This window comes from Sclerotinia sclerotiorum, genomic scaffold (genome assembly GCF_000146945.2).
Source record: "Sclerotinia sclerotiorum 1980 UF-70 scaffold_5 genomic scaffold, whole genome shotgun sequence".
In the NCBI taxonomy this organism is placed as follows: Eukaryota; Fungi; Ascomycota; class Leotiomycetes; order Helotiales; family Sclerotiniaceae; genus Sclerotinia; species Sclerotinia sclerotiorum.
Genome location: NW_001820831.1, coordinates 249,963 through 265,842, shown reverse-complemented (window position 1 = coordinate 265,842; position 15,880 = coordinate 249,963). Strand labels below are relative to the sequence as shown.

The 15,880-nt window shown below is 39.1% G+C and overlaps 8 protein-coding genes and 2 non-coding genes across 10 annotated transcripts; 4 read left to right on the top strand and 6 right to left on the bottom strand.

The window, feature by feature from the left end:
* Nucleotides 1-469: 469 nt before the first annotated feature.
* SS1G_04084 (hypothetical protein) lies at nucleotides 470-1,975 on the bottom strand (the record flags this gene model as incomplete). The annotated part of the gene is made up of 2 exons (XM_001594227.1): nucleotides 470-1,371; nucleotides 1,501-1,975. 2 exons carry the CDS (start codon nucleotides 1,973-1,975, stop codon nucleotides 470-472), a joined length of 1,377 nt encoding a protein of 458 aa, XP_001594277.1.
* Nucleotides 1,976-2,481: 506 nt separating this feature from the next.
* Nucleotides 2,482-2,584, top strand: SS1G_14563. The gene has a single exon. It is a non-coding gene; the product is annotated as a tRNA-His (tRNA).
* A 1,375-nt stretch (nucleotides 2,585-3,959) lies between these two features.
* On the bottom strand, nucleotides 3,960-4,321 carry SS1G_04083 (predicted protein; the record flags this gene model as incomplete). The annotated part of the gene is made up of 2 exons (XM_001594226.1): nucleotides 3,960-4,151; nucleotides 4,253-4,321. 2 exons carry the CDS (start codon nucleotides 4,319-4,321, stop codon nucleotides 3,960-3,962), a joined length of 261 nt encoding a protein of 86 aa, XP_001594276.1.
* Nucleotides 4,322-5,593: 1,272 nt separating this feature from the next.
* On the top strand, nucleotides 5,594-6,197 carry SS1G_04082 (predicted protein; the record flags this gene model as incomplete). The annotated part of the gene is made up of 2 exons (XM_001594225.1): nucleotides 5,594-5,726; nucleotides 5,794-6,197. The coding sequence occupies 2 exons, from the start codon at nucleotides 5,594-5,596 to the stop codon at nucleotides 6,195-6,197; spliced, it is 537 nt and encodes a 178-aa protein (XP_001594275.1).
* A 935-nt stretch (nucleotides 6,198-7,132) lies between these two features.
* Nucleotides 7,133-7,539, bottom strand: SS1G_04081 (predicted protein; the record flags this gene model as incomplete). Its single annotated transcript, XM_001594224.1, has 2 exons — nucleotides 7,133-7,282; nucleotides 7,510-7,539. The coding sequence occupies 2 exons, from the start codon at nucleotides 7,537-7,539 to the stop codon at nucleotides 7,133-7,135; spliced, it is 180 nt and encodes a 59-aa protein (XP_001594274.1).
* Nucleotides 7,540-8,150: 611 nt separating this feature from the next.
* On the top strand, nucleotides 8,151-8,256 carry SS1G_14617. The gene has a single exon. It is a non-coding gene; the product is annotated as a tRNA-Ala (tRNA).
* A 966-nt stretch (nucleotides 8,257-9,222) lies between these two features.
* SS1G_04080 (hypothetical protein) lies at nucleotides 9,223-10,269 on the bottom strand (the record flags this gene model as incomplete). The annotated part of the gene is made up of 3 exons (XM_001594223.1): nucleotides 9,223-9,918; nucleotides 10,006-10,074; nucleotides 10,138-10,269. 3 exons carry the CDS (start codon nucleotides 10,267-10,269, stop codon nucleotides 9,223-9,225), a joined length of 897 nt encoding a protein of 298 aa, XP_001594273.1.
* A 555-nt stretch (nucleotides 10,270-10,824) lies between these two features.
* Nucleotides 10,825-12,066, bottom strand: SS1G_04079 (predicted protein; the record flags this gene model as incomplete). Its single annotated transcript, XM_001594222.1, has 5 exons — nucleotides 10,825-11,096; nucleotides 11,148-11,230; nucleotides 11,286-11,671; nucleotides 11,737-11,814; nucleotides 11,983-12,066. The coding sequence occupies 5 exons, from the start codon at nucleotides 12,064-12,066 to the stop codon at nucleotides 10,825-10,827; spliced, it is 903 nt and encodes a 300-aa protein (XP_001594272.1).
* Nucleotides 12,067-12,407: 341 nt separating this feature from the next.
* Nucleotides 12,408-12,581, top strand: SS1G_04078 (predicted protein; the record flags this gene model as incomplete). Its single annotated transcript, XM_001594221.1, has 1 exon — nucleotides 12,408-12,581. One exon carries the CDS (start codon nucleotides 12,408-12,410, stop codon nucleotides 12,579-12,581), a length of 174 nt encoding a protein of 57 aa, XP_001594271.1.
* A 1,465-nt stretch (nucleotides 12,582-14,046) lies between these two features.
* SS1G_04077 (predicted protein) lies at nucleotides 14,047-14,634 on the bottom strand (the record flags this gene model as incomplete). The annotated part of the gene is made up of 1 exon (XM_001594220.1): nucleotides 14,047-14,634. One exon carries the CDS (start codon nucleotides 14,632-14,634, stop codon nucleotides 14,047-14,049), a length of 588 nt encoding a protein of 195 aa, XP_001594270.1.
* Between the last annotated feature and the right edge of the window lie 1,246 nt (nucleotides 14,635-15,880).

The window sequence follows — 15,880 nt, the reverse complement described above, 5'->3', positions numbered from 1 at the left end:
AATCAAATCTCATGAAGAATGATGGAAATTATCCATGGCTTGCGGTGCAAAGAGTGGTTTATTTCTTTACTTTATTGCGGTTTAGATTAGGTTAGGTTAGATTGTTGGGTCGAATTTCATGAAATGATGAAATGGTATTTATGGATGGATGGATTTTGATTAGGATATTGATTGTGATTATATTGTACTGACCTAGATGAAAGATTGAAAGATTGGAAGGAAGGTTGAAGAAATTTTTGAGATGGTAGATATCTAGGTAGATAGAAGGATATCTATATTTTTATTTTTATATATATTTGTGTTCTTGTAAATATTAAACATTAAACGTCAATACAAAACACCCTTGAAGATTTCATTTAACGTGGTTTATCAGCGAGTCGCCACTATCAGCGAGTCGCCACTTTTTCACTTATTCAACCACTTTAAACTTATTTTAATCAACAATTATTGAATCAATTGATTTAAACTATTAAGAATCTAATAATCTAGGGTCTATTATATTATTAGAACAAGTTCTTGAATTGTGACCAGTCTTTCCACATTTACTACAGCATCGATTAGTAGATGATTCCCCATTGGAATTTCCCTTATTTTGACGCTCGTCGCGTCGAATCTGAATATCCACCTCTTGTTGTGATATTATATCTATAGCTTCCTGACCAATAAGTACTCTTCCTTGATGTAATTGAGTTTTTTTAATGTGTCGACGTTTGCTTAATGCCTCATTTGCCTTCCGAAGCATACAAATCTCTATACTTAAGAGTATATTCTCATAAGCTAGTCGTTCTGTACCCTTAGCTAATGCAACTATAGTTTCGAATATAGGTGTAGGAGAGCTTGATTGATGTCGAGCAATTCGAGATTTCACTAAAATTGATTGTAAAAGAGCTTCAATTGGATTGTGAGGTGTTTGAGAGACCCAAGAGTTGGCAGATTCCAAAAGGATCGATGGAGGGGTAGGTGTGCGAATTCGAATATCTAATTTCGAAAACACAGCTTGAGGATCAAATGGTATTAGTCCTGCTCCTCGAAAGCCAGCTTTCATATTCTGAATTGTAATCGATTGTTGATATACAACTTTGAAAGCTATAAAGAATTCAACCTTAGAAATATGATTGATATATGCCTTGATAAACTCATCAACTTGACAACTATATGAACGTTTGAGTACGCTAAAACATCCAACATCAAGTGGTTGAGTTAAATGACTTGAATGCGATGGTAACTTTACACATATAATGTCATTTGACTTGCAATATGATTGGAAAGGTATCGATTCATGACTTTCATACCCATCCAATACTAACATTCGATATTTGCTCTTTCTTCGTTGACTAGTATATTTATCGAAGTGCTTTAACCATTCTAAACCTGTCTCATTATTCGTCCATCCATTAGAAGTAGGTTTAATAGCCCAATCCGCAGGAAAATCGGTTTCGGTATATCAATTGGAAAGATGAACTTGTTCTTGAACTATCAGAAATGGAGGTATAGTTTCACCTTCTCCATTACCACATATAATTGCCGTAGCCCATTCTCGATTGCCTGATTGTATTGCCTTGTTTCTGCCATTTCTTTCAGAACTAGTTACAACCATTCCAGGGCATATTATACCCATCATAAAGCCGGTTTCGTCGAAGTTGTAGAAATCGCAATCTTGAATACCATATTTCGCCTGCATATTCGATACCAATCGAAACCACTCTTCAATAAGCTTGGGATCTTCGCAAAGAGCTCTTTGAAAGTCATAAACACAACTAAAACGCATCTTTAATTTTGTACAACGCTTTACGAATCGATGAGCCCAGAGCTTTCCAACTCTCTTCGCACCTCTTGATTCAAGAATATAATTCGCCATATCTTCTACACCACTTAATTTAGATGCAAATCCTCTTTCATCCATATCGATAATATACTGAATAAGCACCTCTTCTTCTTTTTCAGTCAAATTAAGATTATTTGCTCGAGTTTCCATTCTGTGAATTCGACCGCCCATTCTATCTCGTAATGTAGTTCGAGGGACTTTGTAGATTTTCGCAGCCTTTCCAACTGTAAGATTTTTCGATTTTTGAATAGCTTCAATAGCTAAGATTATTCTGGCCTCTTTTGATTGTATTTCCATAATAATTCGTTGAAATATCGCGTCTTGAAATTGAATGATAAAAGATATTGAAAAAGTGGCGACTCGCTGATAGTGGCGACTCGCTGATAAACCACGTTAATTATTATTCTTTTGAATTCATATATAAATAAATAATAAATGAGTAAGTAAACAAACAGAACTCATCTTAATAAATTAAAAAAAAAATCTTTTTTCTTTTTTATTTATTCCTTCCTTCCCTCTTTCACTTCCTCACTCATTCCTTTACTTCAATAATCATACTAACATTACAATCCTCACCCTCCCAAACCCAAATTTAACCCCACAAACATAACTTTCTAAACTCCTCCCGCCTTCATCAAAATAACAACCTCGAACCAGGTGGTGTGGTGTAATGGTAGCACGTGACGTTGTGGCTCATCTCTAACGGGATATATCACGAATGGATCCGTTTCAATCTGGGTTCGATTCCCAGCACCGCCAATGAATTGTATTCTTGGATTGAAAATCACGGTGGTTTGATTCCACCTATTTGAGTATTTTGTTTTCGTTGATTTTTTTGAAGGTGGTTTGGTTTGGATGTGGTGGGTGGGGTTGGTTTTTGGTGGGGTAGGGAAGGAGTGGGGGGGTTGATTGGTGGATTTTGGTGAAGTGAGTTAGTGAGTGAGTGTTACGTTGTAACATTATAAACTATTATCACGTGTTATAGGATCACATGGATAGTCTTGTGAGGGAGCGAGGGAGCGAAGGAGCGAGATTCGAATCTCGCTCCCCAGCTCCATCGCTTCAATGTTGGAATACGAAGGTCTATATAATCAAGATGGATTCCCTTCGTATAGAGCTTCGTGCTCAAGATCAAGATCAATCATTTAGTATACTCTACTATTAGTTACGAATTGCATATCATTATTGTCATTACTTAAGTCCCTGCTTGACGCCTAGTTATAAACCACCTCGAGAGCCTAGAGCACTTCCACGTGATCTAGACGGCAAACCTCGTAACAGTGAGCTGAATGGATGATGAATGAGTGAGTGGGTGATTGAGGAATTGTTTGTTATATTTATTGTTAGAGATGGAAATTTATTTATTTATTGATAAATTCTAAAAAAATTTGATTATAATAATAAATTTAATTTTTAAAAGATGTAATTAAGAGAAATTATAAGAATTTATTTTATATAAAAAATGATATAATAATAAATAATAAAAGAGTTATATTAGATAGGATATTCTCTCTTGACTCTAGATACTTATTAAAGAGTTTATTGAGTGATATTTATATTCTCGAATGAGATCTCTAAGTATCGGATCGAAAAGTGTAGTTAGTATGTGTTTTACAAACTACGAATAGGCATTAAAGATATAAAATTTGAGGCATCATCTAGATATAAACTGCGATGAATTGACAATATCAGAGAGGGAAACTTGTCTGCGGCGTCTAGAATCCCGGGTGGAGTAATATAAGTAAGCACTGCTCTCGAGGCTCTACAGCTATTTGGAAGGCTCACGACGTCGTACTTGGTAGTGATGAAGTCCAGATTCGGTTCCAGGGGTAAATTCGTAGTAATTCGTTGAGGAAGCTATTGTGCAAAGAAAATAAAGATGGCTGTGGGTTGAATGGTTATACTCTTGCTCAAATATCTATATTTTTAGTATTACTTACTCCCAGCGAGTTGGGAGAAGAAGCAGCGATTTAGATCATTCAACCTGCTTGTACGTCAAATTTATGTTCTGACAATTTATTTCTTCCAAGTATCCTTTAAGTAAGTATTCTCCATGCTTCATATTATTGACTTTGTTTGTACTGTTGTTTATTTTATTGGTCAAATATTATGGGGAAATCTAAGTATATGCAGGCTAGGTGTCATGTACAATTGTTTCCTTGTTGTTTGCATAGTCGATGGAAGTCTGAAGCATCTTATCTTCCTCTAAATCAAACTTCCGAGCTGCAAACACTCCCGGGTTAATTGTTGAATGAGATGAACTGTCATATTTGGTTGTTGAACCTTTGGGTGATTTGTAAGTGTCAGAGACTAGAGTTTGCTGATGCTGCTATCTGAGCAGTAAGACTCTACATTAATTGATTCCTCATATTTTGTACATGTCTTTGTCCTTCCATCTGCCTCTGCAAAAACTCCTCTGATAATTACTTTTAATAGTGAATTAGAATAACCTTCTAAACAGTTATGTTGATCTTCATTCTCTATTTGAACAACCATGAATACGAATACACCCTTGGATCACTTACGATACTTAAGCATCCGTCTTGACCTTATTAGCTCAGAAGATTGTATTCTTTCTTAATTAGAGATTTTCTGTTGTTTCTTCTGCTCTTCTATGGAGAAATAAGTATATTGTGGGTAAGTAATTATAATGTAAAACATCAAAGCTAGGACTCCAGAGTCCATAGAGACTTATGTTGACAGCAACCAAACCACTTAACCCAAGCCGTATTATTGGGTTTCTTGAGACCAGAAAGAGCATCAGATTGAATTGATTGATTCTCTAGCTAAGCAGTTAAGCTGCGAGTATATATTCAAAAAATGAAGGAATAGGGTTAGGTATTCGGCCTTCGGAATTAAAGTGCTTTGAAATCAAAATATTGAAAGCAAACAAACAGTATACCAAAAAGGAAAGAATGAATTAAAAGTTGAGTTTTGTTTGCTCCTTATATGCATCATGTAATATATATGCATATGCTGCTAAGATCCCAGGAGGTCAACACGTATACAATCATCTAAACATGTGGTATAAGCGAATATGAAAGGTTAATGTTGGTACGAGAAGGATACGGAAGACGTAGCACCCACGGATTACGTAGGTCCTGTATGTCTAATTGTATTCTGTCTAAAGAGCTAGCTACATATTGAAAGTAGTAAGTCTTATATAGACTTACTAAAAGAGCTAGTCTCTTTCGCGTTCGCTTAGTTCTTTATTACAGTAGTAATTGAATTGAAGTCATTCACTTCGTTCACACAGTTAATGTTGTCATCTCAACGTTGTATATACTCTCGGGTACGGCACCCTCGATCACTTACTTTAAGAAGCATCACGGAGAGCAGTACATAAAGTTCTATTAAAGTGCAACTAAATAGATTGAAACTACCTCATAATTCACCCTCTCTTTGTATTGGAATTCCCTTTTAAAAAAGTTAGCCCAGCTAGGTATCAGCTACCAACGGTTCCCACGCTCACTACATGAAGACATTACATATTATCGTCACATTTGAATCCATACCAAGATCAATAGCGCGCAAACTAACAACAGTACTACTCTCCTAGAACCAGACCCCGACATACCGGTAGCTCATCATCACAGCGAGCTTCAGGCTGATCCCACCACCCACGCATTGTACACGTTGTCGTAGTTTTTCACCACCATAATCTACCACCTTAACTCGAAAGCTAAGCTTTGGGTGTACTGACGCCCCAGTCCCTTTTTCATATTACCATCATACCATCACCTGCACCAACTCTCTTCTCGTCCCAAAATGTCTGCCCCAGTTGTCAACTACGACCAATGGTTCAAAGACCAACAATATGGCCCCGGAGCCTATCCCAATCTCGATGATCCGACCTTCTTAGGACAGGGGGGCCAAATATTGTATCTTCAAAGTCTACGATGTAAGTAAAACTTTCATCTCAACATATAACATATCTAAGATAAAAAGCTAATTAGTCAATTCCACAGTCCAAGCAGAAACAATGCGTGTTCATGAAACCGTTGCACCAACCACAGCAACAGCTTACGATATCACGGTACTTAGTCGTCGTGTTCCTGGTTACTGGAAGATGATGTTAAGTGTTGCGAAAGCGGATCGTGCTTGGGATGATTGGTATGGAGAGATTAATACGCCTCGCTCCTTTTTGAGTCGTTGGAGTCGAAGCAAGAGGAACCTTAAGGATCTTGTGATTAAGAACCAGCGTGCTACTGATCAGGCTGTAGCTGAGGAAGAGTATCAGGAAGAGAGTGGGGATAATGATGAAGGGGATGATAGGAAGGAGGAGGAGGAGGAGGAGGAGGACGAGGATCAAAGTGATGATGAGGACAGCGAAGAAAGTAATGACGAGGATGAGGAAGAAAGTGGTGACTAAGAAGAGGATAAGAATTAGATAAGAATTAAGGGTGAGGTATCGTGTGTTGCCTGTGATTTCAGTTCTCTGAGTGTAGGAAAAGGTTTAGAAAAACGAATACGAGTCAGCCAAGATCCTTACTTGAATAATTCATAGAACTTGCTTCTCCATTTTGGCTAGAATGGCTACATTTTAATGTTCCATGTCAGTTAATACAGTAACTTTTTCTTGAATACCAGATTACTATTTTGTAGTAAGCAAACAAGGCAGTGGCGTATTAATAGTCAGGATTGATAAAAAAAATATTCAGGACAATAAATTTTTGATCAAGAGAACAATGACCTTTTTCTATGTCAAAAAAGAAAACATTTTGTATGTATCCTTTATCTCAAGACATCTAATTCAGATATTTGGAGCTTAATCATTGATGACTATTCGTGGAATGTTGTAAAATCAGACGAAAATACCCTGATGTTGAGTATGGTATAAAGATTGGACAGATCAAAGATTATGAAATGTCAACTCTTTGATGAGTGAGCCAATTTTAGGAGAAGCAGATCTGCAGCTGCAGGACGGTGAAAAAACTAAGTTTCAGGGTATTATAAGGACAATTTTAAAAAGGACGTATTTGCTGAAAGGTGACAGGCTAACTCACTATGCTTGAATATTTGATGCTGTATAAAGATTAAAAATCAGAGCACCAATTAGCACCAAGAATTTTCTTCAATGTATGTATTTTCTATTGCTGTGAAACTTTGCTATGTTTAGACCTTCCCAGCAGGAACCACTTGGTTATTTCTCTCGAATACTAACCGTTTTCGAGATCGTGAGTAATTCATTCTTTTCAATCTAACGAATTAACATGTTGAGACCGCTTTCACCAAGTCGCGTTTTGGTCTAGAAACTTATGCCCAGCCTCTCGCTCTCGAAAGCTTGAGTGCTCATCTGTTTGAAGCTCAGATAGCAGGTTTCGTGACCTTGTGTTTGATGACAACTTGTGATACAGTTTGCTTCATATACGCATGAATTTGGAAAACCCCCGCCTTCGCGGTAGTCTCTCTGCTAACCTCATGCATTGATCCCCTTACTTTTCGCTTCATACCAACCTGGAGATTGTCCATGGCCAGAAGATTAGATGATCTGTTACCTGAGACTTATGTCTTAGTAGCCGTGTTTGGTTGAGGCACGAGGTCCATTTATTTCAACCTCATATGGACGATGTGTTCGAACTATCATTGTTCATCAATGTAGTACCCTCCTCATCTTCATCAGCCTTTCCGGAAAGTTATCAAGGTTATTTGACCCTTTTTTGGTATAGAGAAATGATCCGTACCAAACATCGAGAGTTTACTCGGGCTACCATGTTGTCGATGGCTGATGAGCTGGCAGTTGAGATATGCCACAGAGGTTAAACGTTTTGAGTCCCAGAACAATATCATCTGAACTATCAGGCGGTGGTAGATTTTAGCCATATAGTGGATGTTTGCTTCTGAGTCTTTTAGGACAAACAGAGTAGTCTGCTTCAGGAAACACCATGACACGACACATTTGGTGTAGAATTACGGGCTGTAGGTATGTAGATGCGGAGGGGAAGTATAACGATGAGTGCACAAAGAAGAACTGCAGTTGAACCTATTAGGGAAAGCTCCGAGGCGGAAATGAGGAACTGTGTGGTGCATATCGTCGGCGACGGCGAAGGGAATTCTGATGACTACGAGAAACCAAGATGGAGTACAGTGTAACGTAGGAGAAGAGGCCTTATGAAAAAAGGGTTTTCAATATGATGAATAATGAAAACTCGCCAGGGTGATCACAGAAGAACAATGAGAAGAGGTCCTCGTGCGGGTCCTGCACTTGACAAGACATCTAGTCGTAATTTGTCCCACTGTATGGACTCCACTTCACTTGAGTAGATGGATTATTATAATATAAATAAATTAAAAAACTTTCCTTCACCAACAACAACAACTTTCAGGGGCTGTAACTCAGTGGTAGAGTGCCTCGTTTGCATCTTCAAGATTCCGAAAGGATTCCTTGATTCCCATCGATGAAGTCCAGGGTTCGACTCCCTGCCGCTCCAATTTTTTGCAAGTTGCATTGATGCAAGGAAAGTGTTGAAGGTTGAAGGTTGGAAAAGTCTCCTCAAAATCTTCGGCGTTCAGAAATCGAAGCAAGATATTAGGGTCCAGAACCCCGGCGGAGCTTTCCTCTTGCTTCTATAACATGTCTTTTACTATTCCTGATCATTAATGTGTAGATTCTTTTGATAATTGATTTTCGTGCACATTTTTTGCAAAGATTTTTCATATGCGTGGTGGGGTTGACTTGATATTTCGGAGATAAGGTTAGATAAATGAATGCTCTGCTCCACATTCGGAACTAAGCATTAGTAGATGCTTGTCCTCTAAGATCTTGATATGTTATATATCTACACGTACGTAAGGCGTTGTGTGGATTGTGTGAAATCACGGGAATAAATTCAGCAGCTTTCCTCAAATGTTATATCGTCCAAAACGTTCCAAAGCCTTTTCAGTCCCATCGTTCTTATCAGCATTAACAAACAGTGTCTACAATATTTGGTTCCTCACCCATGACATAACTCCAATATCATCGTATCGCACCCAGCATACAGAGGACGTCAAGAAACCACATGCGACGCTCTTTAAGCAGTCACTGATACTGATTGCGGGTTTCTCGACGCCAAGCAACTAGCTCTTGCTCTAGGTGCTCTCGTTCATATCGGTTCTCATTACGTAAGGCCGGAGGCAAGTATGGGCGGTATGTATCCTATTATCACGAAATTGCCATACTCTGTGCAGTTTTCTACCGATGAGTTGAGGGAGTTAATGTATGCAGGGAATGTGAGCTAGTAAGAAAATCATCACCAAGATAATGGGTTGGAAAAAAGCATAGTTGTAGTGGGGTTTGAAGCCATCCGTGGTCATCAGCATATGTGGTTCTCTTCTGCTGTCCTAACTCGTGATGTGAAGAATCAAGCGACGGTATTTCAGGACGAAAACCCTATTTCATCAGAAACTTGACCTACTCACTGCCTCGTAATGACAAATTCCAACATCAAAATATCTCTTCCCATGTATGCCGTTTCCTCGGGATCATGTCCGAGTTGCTCCCAAGTCAACAACTTTGATTCCGTCTTCCATTGCGTTCCTGTTCTCTTCCCGACTTCATCCCACATATCCTTCCAGCTTTGCGGGGAGTGCACGAGGGATCTGTATTTCGAGCCTTTGGGACCGAGCAACTCCCGTTGCTCCGGCACACCGGCTTGGTTACCCAAGATCAAACTACCTGGACGAGCTCGAGACAATTTAACCAATTGTATAGCACCCTCAATTTGATTCTCGATTCCCCACTGATGAAAAATCTGGTTGACAAGAATAACATCCATGGTTCCTTGTAACGCCCTCAACTTTTCCCCTGGCTGCAACATGTCATCTTGGAAGAAATCAACCTGAAACCTATCTTTATCCTTGAAGAATTCGTATCCCAGGTCCCAGTGATTAACTATATCTATAGCATGAATATTTGTCGTTGGTGCACCGTCGAGATCCCAGACTAATTGACGCAATTCTTGACCGAGGAAACATCCAATGTCTATGAACGAGTCCCCTTTTTTAAGTCGGGCGACAATATCGCTATAGACTGGGGACTGAGCGAGAAGATTATCGAGGAAGCGAGCCATTCCTGTGCATGGATATTGGCGAACTGCCCATGCTTTCTTACGCTGTGAAATAGTTAGTTTTGGATCAAGCAAAAGAGGACAATAACGAAGCAAAACAACATGCTTAGAGGTCGACAAGTAAAAACTCACAATGTCATAAATATGTTGACGGACATCCTCAGGAGGAATATTACTATAATTCTCAAGGACTTTACGGCGCTAAGGAATCATATTAGCTACCTAGTTTCAAAGTCTTCGATTATTGATCCAGGGATTTCTTACCTCCGGAGTGGTCAGGTGATCGATGTTATTCAACCACCATTTGTACTCTTTGCTAGGAATGACAGTATCCATAGGATCCGATATCTTCTCCTTACTATCAGCAACAGTTGGGGGGGATAACGTGGTAGCCATTTTCTCTAAAAGAAAGTCTAAGCAAGCGACGAGTGAAAATCCAGCAGTAGAACAGAACAAAGGTACGCAATGCAACAACTTCAGCTCTGGCAATTAAATAGGAGAAAAGCACCCTTTTTATGTCTCAAATGGTCCTCATCGCAAGGTTATATGCAGGATATCGCGCTATGTCTCGTTCTGTAAATTTTCTAACAGTTGGTGATAGCTCAAAGCCTGGTAGGGTTAAAAATATTCACTCAAGCTGCACTGCGCCATAAATCTGTTGGATGAGGCCGAGATGGATATGATAAATCGGCAAATCGGCAAATATACAATGGATGAAAAAGTATTAATTTATTCATCATATAATGTTACATTATTGATTCCATTTTTATACTACCAGAAATTCAAGTTATAATTAGAGACTAAAGATTTTTTGAGGGAGTTCATGGAACTTCGTTAAGTTGGTACAGTTATTGGATACAGGGTAATTTCTCCAAAGACAAAGCGGGGTTTTCCATGCGTAAAACAGTTGTAAATTCCTAGGCCAACAGATTTACTCCTCTTTCAGCACGGTTAAACGGCTGAGATTGCCACAGAGTTTTGTGAGGTTTTACTTGTAGCTCTGAGCGCGATTTCATCGTCCAGATTATGTCCCTGGTTCCTTACCGATCTATTCGTCGAAGAGTTTTGGGAGTTTGACCGCAATGAAAAGATAGATTGGACAGAACGCAGAATACTTTCGGCGCTTTTGCCTTGAAATAATGGACGAGCTGTAGGAAGGCATGCTCCGATGATTGCAGAACTTGATTCTACAATGCACCAGACTACAATGATAGTGTTTGCCGCTGTCTCACGTATCAGACCAGTCTTTCAAGTGGTAGCTCCAGGACACTTACCAAGGAGATCTCGGAAACCTTCTTCGGTACCAAGTTCAAATATGCCTGTAAGAACAGCTCGAATTGTCCCAGAAATTGTAGACCTGCATTGATCAGCTTGTTGTTTATAACCATCCGATAAGGAAAGTTTGTACTTACAAGATACCAAGGGCGAAGACTAAACATAATGCAAGTCTTGCACTGAGCGACATTTGTAAATTCCAGACGATGGGCACCGGAGTTGCAAGAATCAAGAAGTCGGTCAAAACATCTGTGATACAGAAAGTCGTTGTTGCCCATGGTTCCATGTCGCAATATTGAGCTATAGCTGCGTCGCTGGACCAGAAAGCCGAAAAATGTGTACCACATTGAAAGAGAGCGGCGAAGAAGAAAGCAATGGTCCATAAGACTATTACCACACACAATATCGTAGACCAGATATTAAATGCCCTATTGGCTGCAAAAATCCGCCGGTACAAAAGAACTACGCTGAATTTTATGAGGCCCAGGGTGACGGTATGTACGAGCAATATAATGGTGGTAAACTGGAATATAGTCAATGAATGATCGACATGAAAAGTACATAGATCAATTAGTCTGGTTGGCTTACTTCCACTTGGAGAGGTTCTTTCCAAGTAATAATGATCTCTCCAGTCCCGGGGTCCTGCTTCGTATGGTATCCAAAAATCTTTTGTGACACTCCTTGCAGTTGTTAGCATCCAGTCTTTCCGGTCACGAAAAAATCATGGGAACTGACCATTTAGAATTGTTCCATTTACTGCCCACATCAGTAACTGCATTGGAAGATTCATTAGATGTGGATCCGAAAAGAGCTTTCATGCTGAATGGCACCTACCAATCCTAAAAGAATTGTCCAATCGTCACCTCCAAGTTTGACCTTTCTTGTTTTCCGAACCCAAAAACGCATTGCCACGCACATAGTTGCGATTACTGGTAAGAAAATACAGGCAATATAGACCCCTGCTGGGCCTATCGAAGAGGGAAGTTTCAGCATCTTGGAATGCAATGTACTGAGAATGGTTGATACCCGTAGTGGTCGGTCATAGGGAGTTTATGAACTATGGCATCGCTCCCATGATCATGCTTGCCTTCAAAGTGTAAGGAGGGTGGGAACTTTTTTTTAGAACTGTCATCTTGACATTCTCTGTAAGATTACGTTGCAATGAGCTCCCCCCCAACGGTTGCAGTGACAGAGAGAGGCCTGCCTACATCATATGCGGCAAGGCACTCTGAATTCCGAAAGCACCTTCGAAACCTGAAATGGTGCATAGACAACATGAAGATGTCATGGCTTATCGCTTCACACTCGCAACGAGTACTGAATCGGAATTCATCGCCCGCGAAATGTCACATAAAGAGAGACAACTCCTCTGGCTTGATAAGGAATACCCCGATCCTTTCTCGAGAATCGATATCAGCATGCCATTGCAGTAGTTAGGGTACCATTACAGAAAATTAAATAGATTATTAGAAGACAGTGATTCGCCCTAGAAAAGATAGTTGTATTCGATGTTGGTGAAGGGAAGGAAGCTGCGGTTGAAATGGTGGGAATCCCTGCTAATGCGGGGTAACCCTATGGTGTAACCTTATGGGCAACCTTACGGGGTACACTATAGAATTTTACGAAGCGCTCAAGCTGCATGACATACCTATTGTAAGATCATATCGCCTTCGTACTTTTTGCTCCAACAATGGGTGCAGAAATTCCGTAAGCATAATTCACTAAAATATCAAAACTCAATATTTTCAAATCTATATTATTCAGTGATTATAATATGTTATTTAATAAAATTTTGAAATCATATAAATTGAAAATGAATGTTACGACGGCTTCGGATCTCGTATCATGTGACCAATTATGTAATCACATGGTCCCTTCGATCCCCTCGGTCTGTTGATCGAAGGGACCGAGGGGACCAAGGGGACGATTAGCATGAAGGTCTATATAACCAAGATGGATTTCCTTTGTATAGAGCTTCGTGCTCAAGATCAATCATTTAGTATACTCTACTATTAGTTACGAATTGCATTATTGTCATTACTTTAAGTCCCTGCTTGACGCCTAGTTTTAAACCACCTCGAGAGCTTAGAGCACTTCCACGTGATCTAGACGGCAAACCTCGTAACAATATCTATACTATCAGCTTAAATGAACTCAATGATAAAAATTTCAAAATTCTAGTTTTGATAGTTATGAGGTTAGTAATTATAAAGACTGAAAGAATTAAGAAAATTTAAAAAGGAAGATTTAGCTTTAATAATTAGAGTATTAATATTTACTCATATATGAAACTTCACACTAGGAGAACTTATTCTTCTATTCTTCTATTCTTCTATTCTTCTATTCTTCTATTCTTCTATTCTTCTATTCTTCTATTCTTCTATTCTTCTATTCTTCTATTCTTCTATTCTTCTATTCTTCTATTCTTCTATTCTTCTATTAATATCCCAATGATCTATATTAAACATTGAATACCTTCGAAGCGTTTTCGATAAAAGATATTTCAGATTTCGATGTAGATTTTTAAATTAAGGTTGACTGACAACCTATAAAGTGTATGAAAGGAAGATATTGATTATTGATTATTATATACAAAAAATATTATTACTAAATCCAACCCAATTATTGTAATCTTATTTGTATTCTAACAAATTTCCTGAATTTGTTATGTGATGTCCGCATTATTAGGGTTTCCTTTGATTCATACATATCTTTAAATATTAGTATGGATGTATAGTGTTTGATCCAACAATATACAATCTTAGAGATGCATCCCTATGTATTCTTCCAACTCGAAAACGAATTCGAATGATTAAAATGATCCTTCCATCTTTTCTGACCCGATGCCAAAGATACCGAAATTTCCAAGTCAACCACACCGACGATCTATGCGCGCCCTCATGTATCATAATACCGATACATTTCCCCCACCCTCCTAAGCGAAGCCCCATCACCAGTACCTGAATCCCGCAACTTCTCCTCCGCAGAAACCCACGAATAATTCCCCCTCCTCCTCCTCCAAAACCCCAAACTACATATCTTCATCTCCTTCTCCTTCTTCATCTTCATCTTCTCCTCCGCTTCCCTCAAAATCCTATAAACAATCTCAGCATCCCTCCAACTCCCTAGAACCTTCGACCACTCCTCCTCATCCAAATCATACAAATCATCCAACTCATGTTCAATACTCCAATTCTTCACAATATCATATGCATTATAATCCGGACGATTGCAGATCTCGACTAGGATTCTGAAGATCCATAATTCTTGGTCTTTGTAGTTCCAGCTGTGGAGAGGGATACTGCTGGGTTTGATGGGGCGGCGTCGGCGGCCTGATGCGGTTTGGAGGAGTTTTAGATAGGTGGGGTTGGATTCCGTGTGGTAGTTTGCGTCTTCTTTGCTTGGTTGGCGGACTATGTTATCTGGATTTGAGGTTAAGGATGAGGTGCGCCATCGTAGTTTTGGGAAAAGTGATGGGATTGGCATATTGAGGTTGAGGTTGTGGTATGTTATACTGGATTGAAGTATCCCAATGTTTGTTTTGGAGATGTATTATTAATCGTGCAAAGAGGCGACGAGAGATTGGATAAATGATTCGGTATGACAAGGAATGCGCTCGGGATTGTGGACTATGGGATATGTTATAGAAGAGAGACATGAATGCACGTCTTCATGGTAGTTACTTATAATCCGAATGAAAATCGTTTTATTCCAAACTAAAAGAACACTTAACTTTGGACAATACTGATAGTTGGCAGTTACCAAGTAGACTGAAAAACATTCTACTAAAACCAAAACCCAAAAGGACACTTGAGCCTCATTCTGGTATCGCGGCACATATAGCTCGAGAAAGATAACCATATACAGGATCTGCCAACCACTCAAATATCAAAATACTGAGAAGTATCTGCTGATCTCGATGAATGATATTAATTCGTGCCTAGTAGTATAAATTCAGGCCCAGATGTCTGGTTAGACTTCTAAATAACGATCATAGCAACGTACTAAACCCCACAAACCCCGCACTTATTATCAACAGTCGTTGATAAACTTTTTCGACACGACTTCGTGCCAATTAGAATAGCTCCATTGGATTGTTTTCTTGGTAATAGGATAGAGTGTAAAGGGGAGAATACCCTACTAATTGCGGAAGTTGTCAAAGCTCCACGCATTTGTGACTTCAGGTTGTGCCCTAATAATTTACGATTGAATTAGCTAACTACCAATATCTTGTTACGAGGTTTGCCGTCTAGATCACGTGGAAGTGCTCTAGGCTCTCGAGGTGGTTTATAACTAGGCGTCAAGCAGGGACTTAAAGTAATGACAATGATGATATGCAATTCGTAACTAGTGGTAGAGTGTACTAAATGATTGATCTTGAGCACGAAGCTCTATACAAAGGAAATCCATCTTGATTATATAGACCTTCGTGCCTCGTTAAAAACCGATGGCTACAAACCCGACAATTTGATCACCGCAAAACCGATCTCGATTTGTCGGTTTCTTGATCATATGATCAAGAACGTGACCTATGTTACTGTCCGACGTAACAAGCCTCTATCTACATTCTCATCTCCTTGCTGTTTTCATATTCCCATTTTTATAAATTTACTACTATATAGAATTTTTAAATACAAGTTTAGTTTTAAGAGAATTATTATAATATTTATAAGACTCTAGAGCTGATTAGTTAAGACCTAATGTTCTCGACGAGGTCCATGCAGTAGCATCA